The sequence below is a fragment of the Neomonachus schauinslandi genome, chromosome 8 (genome assembly GCF_002201575.2).
Source record: "Neomonachus schauinslandi chromosome 8, ASM220157v2, whole genome shotgun sequence".
Taxonomy (NCBI): domain Eukaryota; kingdom Metazoa; phylum Chordata; class Mammalia; order Carnivora; family Phocidae; genus Neomonachus; species Neomonachus schauinslandi.
In genome coordinates, this window is record NC_058410.1 from 62575414 (window position 1) to 62591677 (window position 16264).

A 16264-nucleotide genomic window follows, 5' to 3' on the forward strand; every position below is an offset into this window, starting at 1 on the left:
CCTGACATTATTAAAACTTCTTTAGGTTGAACCTATAGTATCATGATAGATAGGAATATACTAATACACTGGCTAAATCACTGTTCTCCATACAATCATAAGAATAATTTGAAAGACAATGATTTAGCTTACAGTAATTCATGTTGGCTTTCTACTAGTGTATCCTATCTTGCCCCGCCTCCTTTCGGACCTCTTCTTGTTATGCTTGCATTAATATTAGAATTAATTATGACCAAAACAAAATATCCTGATACCAATTTGCTGTCAGTAGTCTGTTGTGAATCACTCACATTGTGAATACCTGGACAATTAAAATGGACTTTTTTTTTTTTTAAGTTTATCTGTGCTTTGTTAGAATTTAAAATATCAGGAAACCATCACCCCCTTCTATTTTTCTGGTCTGCTCTGTATGAAGGAGGTCAGGAAAGAATTTATTACAGCACTAGAGATGTTTATGCTTCAAATCTTGCTTCTCACAATACTATGTTTTCTCCTTTCAGAAAGAAATCTTTTTCTGTGCTTGTGCTATAACAACACACACAGTTCATCCTTGAGGAAGTCAGTAATTTGAATACCTTTGTTCACTAAAGCCATGTTACTAACGAAAAATAGGAACTGGATAAAGGGAAATGAGAAGTATTTCCTTAGAAGTTTTTATACAGAATTTAAGGAGGGGGGGATTTGTTTGTTTGTTTAGTTTGTTGGGGGTTTTTTTGGGTTTTTTTTGTTTGCTTGGTTTTGTTTTTTTAATTTCTCTGTGGCCTAAACCTTATATCTGCTCCCTTTGATCTTGTGAACATATGAATAAACCTGATTTGGGCTGTCTGAAACCTTTTATCTTTGTTGTGAAAGATAAAGGAGAATGCAAAAATGCGTAAATATGGATGATGTAGAATGTAGTGAAAGCCATAGTAGCAATAAAAGCATCTTAATTTTAGAGAAAAACATATGTGATAATTTATTATAAATTTAACATAGTAAGATGTAGATGAATAAGTATTTCAGCATTCAGGCTTATAATTTATTAGTCTCTGTTAGATTTTTGCCAAGCTAAATGTATGATTTCAGGATATATCTTTATTTTATAAAATATATGATAGTCATAACTCCAAAATCATATTCAGATTGGTGATATGTAGACCCAGGATAAAATTCTCCTTATGAAGAATTGAGGACCTTCTTTGTTTTCTTACATGGTTGAGGTTTGACTTCCTGGAAGGTAGATCTGTATTCTTTCCTTTTGTCTAAATCTCAGAGACTGGGAATAGAATATATTGGTACAATGTTCCTCATTTATGCGTTAAAAATTAAGAACAGATAATTTACTGTCTTCTGTATGTAAAAGGCTCAGAAAAAAATGGAGGAAGAGCAAGTATAAACTTTTGAGGGTTCAGACCTTCTTTAAGTGTATGGGTTGGGTATATCATATTCACTTGAGGGAAAGAATTAACCACAGAAAAACTGTTTTATTTACCTGGCCAGTTCCTAACTGGGGATACCTCTGTTGTCTACTTACAAGAGTGCTAGTGAAAGGTGCAAACCATTCATAAAATCACACTTAAGATTAAGGCATCTGGGGTCTTAATTGTAACTCAGTAATTTCTGAAAAAGGATTGATTCATGAGTAGTATCTTCAACTTTCCTCCTCTTTATATCATTTTTTGTGGTTTTTCTATTTATATCTCTTATTTTTCCATCCCATGTTTTTCTGTTGGACATTCTCTCTTCAATCATTCTTCCTTTGTCTTTGTAATTGAAATGACCCTCAGTGCCCAACCCAAATATTCCATGCTCCCAGGTAGACTTGGTCTCCCTGATTATGCTTCATCTGTCCATCTCTTATGACATTTTTCATAGCCTGCCAGCTTTTATAATTATTTGTGTACTTGGCACGCCCCTACTAAATTTTAAACTCACTCATGATAGTAGCCATATCTTTTGAACTTCCTATTCCTGTTGTCATGTTGTATTTTGAACAAATAAAAATGTTTCCTGAGTTATATATTCAGCCTGCATTGGGAACTGGGGATACATCAGTTGAAGAGCTTCACCAATGTGGAAGATGTCATATACTAAATAAATGTTTCTGGAATATAATGATTTTATAAACCTAGCTAATAGTACATAATGTATCGGGGCACCTGGGTGGCTCAGTTGTTAAGCGTCTGCCTTCGGCTCAAGTCATGATCCTGGGGTCCTAGGATCGAGCCCTGCATCAGGCTCCCTGCTCGGTGGGAAGCCTGCTTCTCCCTCTCCCACTCCCCCTGCTTGTGTTCCCTCTCTCGCTGTGTCTCTGTCAAATAAATAAACAAAATCTTAAAAAAAAAAAAAAAAAGTACATAATGTATCTTTTAATATTCCTAAATGAGCAGAGTTACTTTCTAACTATAAATACATTTTTAAATGCCTATTGTAATGATCCCAATCCTCCTCTTTTTCTTTTTAATGCATAGTATATGCATAGAATAGAAGATAAGTAAACACATAAGAACTCTTATATTACAGTTCTCTTCCAGTTGTACAAGTATGTTCCCCACAATTTTTCTATATTTTCAGCATCACCAGTTAAATAATTTGTTTGTAGCCAGGAAAAAGATGTTTTTTTTTTTTTTACAAAGCTATACTATGTATTTAAACCTTTCTCAAAGTTTTTTACTTAAAAAATTCTTTCTGTTTGCATTTTTTTTAAAGATTTGTTTTATTTATTTATTTGAGAGAGAGCACAAGCAGGTGGAGGGACAGAGGGAGAAGCAGACTCCCTGCTGAGCAGAGCCCAATGTGGGGCTTGATCCCAGGACCCTGGGATTATGACCTGAGCCGCAGGCAGACGCCCAACAAACTGAGCCACCTAGGCGCCCCTGTCTTTGCGTTTTTAATACCACACATTTAAATGTTCTTCACTGAAACTTAAAAAAACTAGGGTTCTGGAAGCACCTGGGTGGCTCAGTCAGTTGAGAATCTGACTCTTAATTTCAGTTCAGGTCATGATCTCAGGGTCTTGGGATCAAGCCCCACATCAGGCTCCACACTCAGCAAGGAGTCTGCCTGAGATTCTCTCTCTCCGTCTGCCCCCTCACCCTGTGCTTGCACACATGCTCACGCTATCTCCGTCTTTCTCTCTCTCTCCCCCTTCCCCCTCTCTCAAATAAATCTTTTAAAAAAAAAAAAATTAGGGTTCTGATGTGGCAGTGAAACAAATGGATTGCCTCTGCCTTCTATGAACTCCTAAAACTTTAAGATCTTCAGCAAAGTGTTTTAACCATTGCAAAAGATGAAATACAAGGGTAGATGATAGCATTTTTGGTTGGAAGGCCCTTGCTCTTTATAAGTCCATTCCTGTGTGACACCTAAGAGTGATATGAATCATTTCAAATGTCAGTGGTGATGGCAGTTCCCTTTACAGGTACATTAATGTTAGTTAGGATGTGAGTTCTTCTTACATTGCTGTCATTCACCAGTTTTCCACCTACTGGAAAAATGAGGAGCAAGCCAGCGTTATTTAAAATACTGCCAAGTGAGCATTGTGTTTCTTTATGATTGATTATTGTATTTCCTTTTACAACGGAAGATTAATGTTGCTGTTTGTTGTTCTTAGAAGTGATTATTGGTTGGGCTTTTTTCTTTTAACATCAATATACTCTTCTATAAGCATATTTTTGTTTTCCTTCAGAGCTTGAATTTTAAACTTTTTTTCCTATGGAAATGGCTTTGAATTTTATCATATCTTCTGCATTCTAAGATGGAATAAAATACAAAAGTTCATGCAGTACATGTACCACTATGCCATTTGGGCAAGTGCTTAATGATCTCCTTTTAAATTTGTTGTTTCAATAAAAAAGACCTCAGTAGCAGAAATAGACTCTAATGGGAAGGAGATATCTCCTCTTAATTACTTTACTAAACAAAGGGTGCTCATTTTTAGCTCCACTCTCATCAAATGTAGCAACTGACTCCCAGCATGAAGGAAAACATAATATATTTTATGTAGTGAAGATGTCTGCTTCTCTTCTTTCAGGATCAAAATTGAAACTCACTGGGTATATTAAACAAATGAAAGTTACAAAAAGTGAAATGCAGAGCAGTTAAGTGATTGCTTCAAGGTTACAGTTAATCCTTTTTTCCTACTTTAACAATTAAATTTCGTTATATCTTTTTGTATTGCAAACTGGGTTGAAACAGCCTATAAAATTTTATGTAAGATAAAGGTATCAAAAAAGTAAATGTGGAGTAGTAGCTTGCTGAAGCCGAGGAAGAGTGAGCACACACATAAAAGCACAATGCATGGTCTTCTAGAGTTCTTAAAGTTGGGTTATAAATTCGCCTCTGAGTTTCCTAGCAGCCAAAGCAAGAAGAGAGATCTGATTAATTACGACGTATGATCAGTATATTCACGTAATGTATAGCCAAATCACATGGTGTGTTTGAGCGTATATGTATTAAATGCCAGTTGCTTAGGAAATGTATGTTTTTCTTAGCCCACAATTCTGAGAGAAATTTGTCTCTTTAGTGAAATATATGACGTGACATCAGTCTTTTGACTTCTAATACGTGTTTCTCTCTATTGCCTACTTTAACTTGGTCCTGTGTGCTTTAAACATAAATTTTATGGTGGAATGGCAAAACTTTCTGGTTAGAAGGTAACCATACCTGCTGTTACTCCTCTTCTCTGTCAGGAATTCTTGTTAAATCATGGGCACAGATCTTTGCCACCTCGAAAGCACAAAAACTCCTATTCCGGATCATTGACTGTTTACTGCTGCCACACACCGTGCTACAGCCAGAGAGAGAGCTGCCTGCACCTCTGCTGACTGCAATCCAAAAGAGTCTTCCTCTGTACCTCCAGGTATAGTGAGTGTGGCTGCTTGCAAGCGTAAAAGGAAAAAATGAAACTTTGCCTTAGAACAGTATCCTAACTGCAGATTTGAAAACCATCCATTGTCATCTCAAGGTTATGTGTGTACATGTGGCACTTCTGTTGAACAAGTTTTAAATTCCTCTTGTGTTTGGCCGTGAAAACAAAGATGGAAGAGGCAGTCTCTCAAGAAGCAATTAAAGTTGAGATAGGAGGCTGACTAGCATAGACACAGTAGTGTGCTCCCAGTTTGCCTTAGAAGCCTCAGCTGTCTGCCAGCCAGATGGCGATGAAGAGATGAGAGGGACGATACCGTGAAGGAGATGAGTTGTAAAGGAGCAGAGTGGGTAAGAGTTGAAGGACCAGTCCTGTCAGAGGGAACAGCAGGTAAAAGGCATGAGCTTTAAGAAAGTCTGACACGCTGGGGAAGAGCAAAGAATTCTATTGTGGTTGGATATTCATCTAGAAGGTTCCATGTGCCACACTAGGAAGTCTGGACTTGTTCTTTTATGTGGGGATTTGAATGCATTGTTGATGGATTTTTGATGGATTTTGAATAGGGGAGTGGGAGTGACATATCCTATTTACATGTTAGCAACGTGATGCTGGCCAGGTGATAGACATTGGAGAGGGCATGTGCTATGGTGAGTGCTGTGAATTGTGTAAGACTGTTGAATCACAGACCTGTACCTCTGAAACAAATAATACATTATATGTTAAAAAAAAAAAAAAAAAGAAGAAGATAGTAGGAAGGGAAAAATGAAGGGGGGGAAATCGGAGAGGGAGACGAACCATGAGAGACTATGGACTTTGAGAAACAAACTGAGGGTTCTAGAGGGGAGGGGGCTGTGGGGATGGGTTAGCCTGGTGATGGGTATTAAAGAGGGCACGTACTGCATGGAGCACTGGGTGTTCTACGCAAACAATGCATCATGGAACACTACATCTAAAACTAATGATGTAATTATGTGAGTAACATAACATAATAAAAAAATAAAAAGAAAAAAAGAAAGGTGATGCTGGTGGCATCTAAGATGGTTTGGTGTGGGCGTTACATTGGAGACTTGGAAGGCAGTGAATTGTGCATTATCTGAAGTTTTTGAACGAAGTGAGCGGGTATAGAACTCGCACAGCAGACTGCAGAAACATGTAGGAGGTCTGATTAAAAATACTTGCTAAGTGAATGCTGTGGAGAAACAGAAAGAAATGGAATACTTCTTAGATTCCAGAGTGGCTGCTTAGGCAGATAGTAGTGTTGCTAACTAACATGGGCAATTCTGGAGATGTGGGGATGAAGCTAATAATTGATTTCTGAACAACTTTCGTTTGAGGTGCTGTGCAATATCTAGGTAGGCACTTGGAAATATTAATCTGTCATTCAGGGGAAAGCACAGAGTTGGAAGCTTTGTTTTTCATTGGTGTCTCATACTGAAGATAAGTGCTTCTTAATTTGGGGTTCAACAAGGGAAACTTGAGGAAGAAAGGGAGAACAGAATGTGATTGGGTAATCAGTCTTTTCCACAGGTAGATTTTTTTAAACAGATTTTTACAGCTTCTAAGAAATTTTAAGTTGGCTTTTTAATTTTGTATTGGTAATAACATAACATAATAAAGTTTAGTGTGTCTGCTGGCAGAAAGATAAAGTATTGCCAATCAGGGAATATGGGTGGGGAGGAATCTTGGGCAGCAGGAGAGTCTGAAAAACGTGTTCTCTGTTTCCCTCTTAAGCCAAAATAGTACAACAAGATATCGTATTAGGGGTGCCTGGCTGGCTCAGTCGGTAGAGCATGGGACTCTTGATCTCAGGATCGTGAGTTCAAGCCCCATGTTGGGTGTGGAGGGAGCCTAATTAAAAAAAAAAAAATTCTTATAATACTTCATAAGTGGTTAATTGAAAATTTTGGTGAATTTATCCATTTGGCAGAATTGACTTAGAGCTATACCTTTAATTTATTAAAGGTACTCAGGTTTCCTCTTCAGAGTTTTCTGAACATACCTATGTATTCATCATCTAATAATGTGCTTTGTTTTAAACAAAAACATTGAAGAAACTGTTTGGAGAGGTATTCGTTGCTTTTTTTTTTTCCAGTTGTTGTTTGATAGTGTCAACAGCTCTATGCTACTTTTTTTTTTTTTTTTTAAAGATTTTATTTATTTATTTGAGAGGAGAGAATGGGAGAGAGAGAACACGTGAGAGGGGATAGGGTCAGAGGACAAAGCAGACTCCCTGCCGAGCAGGGAGCCCGATGCGGGACTCGATCCAGGGACTCCAGGATCATGACCTGAGCCGAAGGCAGTCACTTAACCAACTGGGCCACCCAGGCGCCCTATGCTACTTTTATTACAAATAATCTTTCATTTATAGCTAAAATAGATACATAAACATTTCTAATTATTTCTCTAGGAAAACACGTTGCTAATTGCAAAGTACCAAATTATAAATGAACTTTTAGCACATAATTTGTCATTGTGTTGGTGATTGTATTTTATTAATATGCAGTATTTAGTAACAATGGCAGAAAAAATATTTCTCAGGGTATTGGTTTCATTATTTGTAGGTATCAAATACTGTAATCCACATGGAATTATTTTGTTAACTTTGTTAATTTCTATACAAATGGAAGGGATTAAATCAACAGAACTCTTAACTTCTCTAAACCTCAGTTTCCCCAGCTATGAAATCAGAGATGTGATAATAACCAACTCATTGTTCTTTTGAGAAATTTAAATGAAGTAAAGGATATAAAGCACATGGCACAATGCCTGACACATGAAACTCTTAAAATAGTCATTAATCAGAGTTGTACTCTTCTGTATTTCTCTCCTGTCAATTTTTTTTTTAATTTATCACCTTTCTTAGCATGGAAGATTTTTAGTATAAACTCTGTAGTGTCACTCAGATAAATGACCAGTACCTACATAAAAAAACTGACTTAAAAATGTATTTTATTACTTTGAAATAATACACAAATGTAGTTGATGAGTGTGGTGGTCATGTTCTCTGGGTATGAGAGGAAGAAGGAAGCTTCCTTTGTCTTCTTGCACTTCTCCCCTGCTTCATTTGCGTACACCCCGAAGGCACGCATGTTTGGTTAGATATCACCCCATGGATCTCACCCAAGCTCAGCAAGTCCCTGAGCCTCATATTCACATCGTCTGTTGATGTTGGGCTGTGTCTTTGTTGATTATGGGTGACACATTCTGACATGAATATTAATGCTAGGGACTAAATAAGTTCCTCAATATATATTTTTTTAACTTTGCCTTTTACTATTTCTTTTCTTTTTTCTCCTGTAGGGCATGTGTATCGTGTGTGGTCAGTCCCAAAATCCAAATGCCTATTTGAACCAATTACTAGGGAGTGTTATTGAGCAGTATATTGGGCGGTTTCTTCCATCGTCCCCGCATGTTTCAGGTCTTGGACAACACCCTGTTTTGTTGGCATTGAGAAACTCCACCGCTGTTCCACTGATATCACCTCTAAAGAAATGCATCGTACAAGTCATAAGGTACATCTAAATATTAAAAACAAGTGGTATTTACAATGTATTAATCTTTATTAAAAAGTAACAAAGCATCCCAAAGTGTTGGCAACCCTTGGGATGCTGGTAGTTTAGAAACTTTCATTTTCCCTGAGAAACATTGTCTCTAAGAATTTACTAAAATGACTTTTGCTCTTGGCAGCCTGAGTCAATGCTCTTTAAATTGTTTTATCTACATAGCTATTATTTTTCTTATACATGTCCTAAAGATATGTATTTTCTTAGTTCTTATCAGATAAACAGTAAGTGTATTTTCTACTATAGAAAACACATTATTTATATTTTTAAAAGAGAACAACTAAGTGAAAAAATGAATGCTAATATGAAAAAGGAAGTACTAAGAAGTCCTGTTTTGTTGGTCTCCTCTCTGTCTTTGATTTTATTATTAGATACATAAGTGAAACCTCTTAGGTTCTCTGTTACCTTTTAACAGCAACAATAGAAGATTCAATAATAGAAGTTTTTCTTTTTCTTTGTCTTCATGGAGTATCTGGCTTCATATGAAATTAGCTTTTAAACTAAGATGCTACGGCGATATACAGGCATACCTTGTTTTATTGCACTTCACAGATACTGTTTTTTACAAATTGGAAGTTTGTGGCAGCCCTTCATCCAGCAAGTCTGTTGGCACCATTTTTCCAACATTATTTGTTCACTTCATGTCTCTGTGTTACATTTTGGTAGTTCTCACAATATTTCAGACTTTTTTGTTACTATGGTATTGGTTATGGTGATCTGTAATCGGTGACTACAACTGGCTGAAAGCTCAGATGATGGTTTGCAGGGTTTTTTAGCAATAAAGTATTTTTAAGTTAAGGTGTATACGTTGTTTTTTTTAGACATCATGCTGTTGCACACCTAATAGACTACAACAGAGTGTAAGCATAGGTTTGATATGCACTGAGAAACCAAAAACTTCATTTCACTTGATTGTGACATTTGCTTTATTATAGTGATACGCAGCCAAACCCACAATATCCCTCCATTCCATGCTTCTCCACTCCTGCAGTTCCCCATCTTTGTTGACGCTCCTTCCTCTGAATCCCTGAGAATTCTGGGGTTATTTTCAAAGCACCTATCACATTATATTATAATAGCCTTTTTATTTATTTTTTTTTGCTTGTCCACCTCTTCCACTAGACAGTGAGCCCGTTGCCTTAGAGACCGTATTTACCATTTCATTCTTACATTGTACCTGATATACTATAGGTGCACAATAAATGTTTGGTCTAGGAATTCAACGGTGAACCAAAAAGACAAAACCCCTGTCCTCAAAGATTAAATGAATCTACTAAAATGGAGTATTTGTTGGAAGCCACTGTATGGAGTAGATATGATGATGAAGAATAGTTCCTGCCCTCAAAGACTTTATAATCCTTAGTGATTTCCATGGCTCATTTTGGCAAATTTTATTGCTTTGCAAGTACATTGGATGTCTAGCTTAGATTTAGCTATATTTGGCGATTTTTCATGTTGCCTAGACCTTTTAGAAACTGAGCAATTCCCACTTTCATTTATTCACTTAAATATCTACTGAATACCTATTATGAGCCAACACCTGCTTAAGAGGTAGAGAGAGAAAAATGAGTAAGATAAATTATCTTTATGATCTCTGTTGACTTATAATGCTAAAATTTGTTTTGCTTTGAGAGAAAATATTAAATTCTAAATTACCTCTGATTTTTTTACTTCCTAAGAGAAAGAAAGAGGTAAAGCTGGAATGGGAAGCTAATTCCTAGGACAGTCCTCTTATTGATTTGGAAAAATAAGACCCTTCCCAAATCCCTAAATAAATAAATGTGAGGAGAGATTTCTTTATGCAAATTTGACATTAAAGAAAATGTTGCATTGTTGAGGAGCTGATAGAGGAAATCGGGCTCATATTAGAAAGGGAAAAAAAAATTAACAGGTTTTCATTCGGGTTTTGATTAAGTTCGTTTAAAGATCAGGTTTTAAATTTCGTTTGTGTCTGTATTCTGCTTTGGCCCTTATAACGCAGCAAAGATGTGCAGTCATTGCTTCTAAATTTTTATGCTTGAGGATAGCATGGTAAAATACACATTTTTTTTTTAATTGTGCTTTATTAATTTGGGGGGTAAAATTTGTCAGTATCTTTAAAGTGTATGACATTTGATTCTGTTCATTGAAACTTTAACTAGAAGAAAAAACAAAATTGTGCTTCTTTTTAGGAAGTCCTACTTGGAGTGTAAAGGGTCCTTGCTCCCTCCTCGCTTAGCCTCTATTCTGGCCTTCGTCCTGCAGCTCTTCAAAGACACTAGCATAGACATTTCTGAGGTTCAACTGCTCCTCCCTGGTGTCTTAAAATGCTTGATGTTGGTCAATGAACCCCAAGGTTAGTTTGAATCTGTGTTGTTATACTTTTCTTTATGTAATATCAGTTTCTACATATTGTGGCTAAAAAACAGTGGCTAGCTGAGGTTGGGCATGATAAAATGGTTAAACACTGACATGTTTCAGTGTAGTTTACTTCTGTTTTGTTTTTTCCCCCAAGGCAAACAGTTTATTTAAGGGCTCCTTCCTCTGATTAGACTTGTTAACCTTTTAAAGAGTATTTGTTTAATCTGACTACAGTATTAAATCAACTTGTTACATATCATGTGGTGAGGGGTCAGCGTAAGTTCTTCTGTTCAGGTTTCGGCTAGAATATCTAAGCTTTCACAGGCAATCCTGTAAGGATCCTTTGATCCTCGTCCTTTTGTTTTCAGTCTCATCAGCCTTACTGCTAGGGATCTCTTTAAAATATCATCTATTTCATCCCCACTGTGAGTAGCATGCTTTAATAAGCTTATTGAGAATATGCAGAATAGTAGCCATAGTTCTATCCTGAAGGAGTTTTTAATGTAAATAGGATGCTGTGTGTGTAAGTGTGTGTGTGTTATCATTATAATGTGATTGTTCAGGGCAGGGCTTCTCAAATGTTTCCACCTAAGTACTTCTAACTGCTGTGATAAGTGAGTGCAATGTGGATCCTGAAGAATCTGAGGGCAGCACCCGAAGTGGTAGCTGAAAGCTCAAATAGCTCTTTGAAATGTTCTGTTTTATCTCAAAATTCATGCATATTTTGTTTAAATGTGTATTTATTTTAATAATTAAAATGGTTGGTTTGTTTTTGTTTTTCTGCTCCCAAGTTTGGTTTTACAAAAAAAATGTTCTGGTGTGTTAATATAGAATGCCCTTACCTGATAGTAGAATCTCTGTGCTGAAAAATACCCAGATGGACCCCAGAGTCGTCTTTAGAAATTTTGTCCTCATTGAAAACTTACGCATACTTTCAGTGAAAGCTTGTTGTGGTGTACAAGACAAAATTTGTTGAAACGGAGCAGACAGTATAAAATTTTAGCTAGCCTCTTGTTTTGGTGATAGTAATATTTATCAGGAAGGAGGACAGGGTGTGGAAGGTGAATTTTGCTGCTCACATCTAGCTGGTGAGTGCATCACATGTTCCAGATGAGTAGAATACCTATCTCCGCATTGCTGTCTTCATAAGCTGAGGAAGCAATATTAAACACAGATTTGTGTGCGTGGCTGAGAGAAAATTCTTGCTCTCCTTGTAGTCTCAATGTTTAAAGGAATAATCTGTAAAATCACAGAAAGTTAGTGTTACTAAATGACTCAGCAAGGCCATTCCTAGGTAAATGCCCAAGAGCATTTTAAGCATACTGTCCACTCAAAAACCTGTACTCAAGAGCTTAAAAGAGTTCCACTTCTGGCCTGATAACATAGAGAGCTCTGCTGACCTACTCCCCAGTAAAACCAGTGGAAATTATTTAAAAGAAAGCATTTAAATTCTCTGAAAATAGTCCTAAGGGTATATAGCAAATGGAGAAACATTTATTTAAGAAAATCTACTAAAACTTGGTGAAGCAGCAGAAGTCTGTGTGGTGTTTGAACCAAGACCACTCCCTTCTTCACTTCTCCCAGCTCAGTAAGACAGAAACTCTACTCCAGACTGGTAGATCCAAGAACATAGGGCTTTCTCTCTCCCCAGCTCCCAGTAGGAGGGCTATCATCCTGTGAGAGGCAGGATATCAATATTTCTCATCCTGCCGCCAAGCTACGCTAAGGTTATATTCCAGGCAAGTGTGGCTGAGAAGTGGGGGCTCCATTCTTTTACTGGGCACCCAGGCACCGGTCATCCTCGCCACAGCTTAAAGGTGTGAATTCCCTGCCATGTGAATGAAGCAAGTTGAGGATGCCTGGGTCTGCTGCCTTTCCTTCCACAAGTACTCAGCTCCTGTAGTGGGTATGTCACTCAACAAATAGTGGGCACCATTGTCCCTGTCCCCAACATCAGAGCCATACCTCTTGAGCTTTTGCCTGGTAGAGGTGGAGAGAGGAGAAGCAGACCAAAGAACAGAGAACTCCTGAATCTCTCCCAAAGGAACCGACTTCATTTGCAAATCAGTGAAAAAGTTCAAGCCTAAGGGTGCTGTCAAAACAGTGGAGTTTTTGGTGATAGGCAATAGGTAGGAGAATAATGGAGTCATTGGATATATAGGCTGATCTATAGACAGTCTAGTTTGGTGAGAAAATGGTGAAAGAGACAGCTGGAAAGAGCCCTTGGATCAGAACAAATCTCAAACATTGCCCACAGAAATTGTCCCTTTAGAAAAGCCCAAACTTGATTAGATCAATGCAGTTTATTCCCACGGGCGTTATAAAACACAATAATCAGCTTTGATTAGCGAAGCTCCACAGCTGAGTGTGGTCAGAGAAAGGGACAAAGGGAGCCCTGTCAAAACCACTGTCTTCGAATGGAAACCGGGGGAATACCCAAGGTTATACCAGCTTGGGGCAATGTTAGAGGCTTCACACTGGAGGGGGGCAGAGAGGAGGAGAAGTAGACTTCACTAAAAAATGCCCAACTTTCAACAATAAAAAAATCGCCAGACATGCAAAGAAACAGAAGTATGAGCCATATACCGGGGGAAAAAAGCAGGCAACAGAAACTGCCAGTGAGAGCAATCAGATCCTGGATTTAATAGGCAATGACTTCAAAGTAGCCATTATAAGTATGTTCAAAGAACTCAAGAAAATCATGATTAACAAAATAAAGGAAGGTCTGATGACATTGTCACATCAAATAAAGAATATCAGTAAAGAGACAGAAATTATAAAAAACCAAATGGACATTATGCAGTTAAAAAGTACAAGAGCTGAACTGAAAAATTCGCTCATTAGTGGATTTGAATTGGCAGAAGAAAGAATTAGCAAACTTGAAGAGAGATGACTAGAGATTATGCAGTCTGCAAAAAAAAAAAAAAAATGAACGGAGCTTTAGAGAAATGTGGGATACCATTAGTGCCCCATCATACATATAATGCCAGAAGTGGGCAGAAAAAAATATTTGAAGAAATAATGGCTGAAAATTTCCCAAATTTATTAATGAACAGTAGCCTATACATTCAGGAAGCTCAGCTAATTCCAAATAGGATAAACTCAAAAAGTTCCACAATGAGATGCATCATGGTAAAAATGCTGAAGGTCAAAGGCAAGGAGAAAATCTTTAAGGCATCGAGAGAAAGATGACTCACCGCTTACCACAGAACCCCAGATAGGTCAGCAAGTAACTTCTCAGCAGAATTAATGGAGGCCAGCGCAGTGGGGTAACACTTAGTGATCAAAGAAAAAGCTGTCAACCAAGAATCCTCTATTCTGCAAAACTGCTGCCTTTCAAAAGTGAAGATAAAATAAAAACATTCATCAAGACTGTATGGTACTGGCACAAAAACAGACACATAGATCAATGGAACAGAATAGAGAGCCCAGAAATGGCTCTCTATGGTCAACTAATCTTCAACAAAGCAGGGAAGAATGTCCAATGGAAAAAAGACAGTCTCTTCAACAAATGGTGTTGGGAAAATGGGACAGCCACATACAGAAGAATGAAACTGGAGCCTTTCCTTACACCACACACAAAAATAGACTCAAAATGGTTGAAAGACCTAAATGTGAGACAAGAGTCCATCAAAATCCTAAAGGAAAACACAGGGAGCAACCTCTTCAACCTCAGCCACAGCAACTTCTTCCTAGAAACATTGCCAAAGGCAAGGGAAGCGAGGGCAAAAATGAACTATTGGGACTTCATCAAAATAAAAAGCTTTTGCACAGCAAAGGAAACAGTCAGCAAAGCCAAAAGGCAACTGACAGAATGGGAGAAGATATTTGCAAATGACATATCATATAAAGGGCTAGTATCCAGAATCTGTAAAGAACTTATGAAACTCAACACCCAAAGAACAAATGATCCAATCAAGAAATGGAGAGAAGACATGAAGAGACATTTTTCCAAAGAAGACATCCAAATGGCCAACAGGCACATGAAAAAGTGCTCAACATCGCTCAGCATCAGGGAAATCCAAATCAAAACCTCAATGAGATATCACCTCACACCAGTCAGAATGGCTAAAATTAACAAGTCAGGAAACGACAGATGTTGGCAGGGATGCGGAGAAAGGGGAACCCTCCTACACTGTTGGTGGAAATGCAAGCTGGTGCAGCCACTCTGGAAAACAGTATGGAGGTTCCTCAAAAAGTTGAAAATAGAGCTACCATATAATCCAACAACTGCACTACTGGGTATTTACCCCAAAGATACAAATGTAAGGATCCGAAGGGGTATGTGCACCCCGATATTTATAGCAGCAGTGTCCACAATAGCCAAACTGTGGAAAGAGCCAAGATGTCCATCGACAGATGAATGGATAAAGAAGATGTGGTATATATATACAATGGAATATTATGCAGCCATCAAAAGGAATGAAATCTTGCCATTTGCAATGACGTGGATGGAACTGGAAGGTATTATGCTGAGTGAAATAAGTCAATCAGAGAAAGACATGTATCATATGACCTCACTGATACGAGGAATTCTAAATCTCAGGAAACAAACTGAGGGTTGCTGGAGTGCTGGGGGGTGGGAGGGATGGGGTGGCTGGGTGATAGACATTGGGGAGGGTATGTGCTATGGTGAGCGCTGTGAATTGTGTAAGACTGTTGAATCACAGACCTGTACCTCTGAAACAAGTAATACATTATATGTTAAAAAAAAAGAAAAAAAGAAGAAGATAGCAGGAAGGGAAAATCAAGGGGGGGAAATTGGAGGGGGAGACGAACCATGAGAGACTGTGGCTTCTGAGAAACAAACTGAGGGTTTTAGAGGGGAGGGGGTTAACCTGGTGATGGGTATTAAGGAGGGCACATACTGAATGGAGCAGTGGGTGTTATACGCAAACAGTGAATCATGGAACAGTACATCAAAAACTAATGATGTAATGTATGGTGATTAACATAACATAATAAAAAAAAAAAAGAAAAAGGAAATTCTTCAGAATGAAAGTCAAGTGACCCCACACAGGACAAACAAACAACACCAGTAAGGCAATTATGTAATTGTAAAAGACAGCATAAGTACGTACCTTTATTCTCTTAATGGGCTTAAAAAGCAGTTGTATAAAATGATATATATAAAAAAGTGATATGTACATAATGTATGATTGGGCCTATAGCATAGATATGTAATGTGTTTATCAATATCGGTTCAAAGGAGGTGGTGGGAGCAAAGCTGTATTGGGCTAAGGAAATGACTCCAGATAATAACTCAGACAGACAGGAACAATTATGAGAGAACCAGAAATGATCAATAAGGTTAGTGTCACAAAAGCGAAAATATAGACTTGCTGTCCTTCTCTTTTTCTTTAGCTTCTTTGAAAGACATAAAATTATATAAAATAAAAATAACTAGGTATTGCTGGGTTTGTAACATTTGCTAAGGTAATATGTATAAAAATAATAGCACAAAAAAGGGAAAGGGGAATAGAGTTATGTAAGAGTAGTGTTTCTGTATTGC

General features: G+C 37.6%; 1 protein-coding gene across 2 annotated transcripts in view; it reads left to right on the forward strand.

Moving 5' to 3' along the window:
- The window catches only part of MMS22L (MMS22 like, DNA repair protein), a 129154-nt gene that overhangs the window by 103832 nt on the left and 9058 nt on the right, over nt 1-16264 (forward strand). For both annotated transcript variants that reach the window (XM_044917404.1, XM_021693352.2), the window contains exons 19-21: nt 4674-4843; nt 8150-8361; nt 10584-10747. In XM_044917404.1, coding sequence (XP_044773339.1) covers nt 4674-4843; nt 8150-8361; nt 10584-10747 — 546 coding nt within the window. The remainder of the gene's footprint in view (nt 1-4673; nt 4844-8149; nt 8362-10583; nt 10748-16264) is intronic.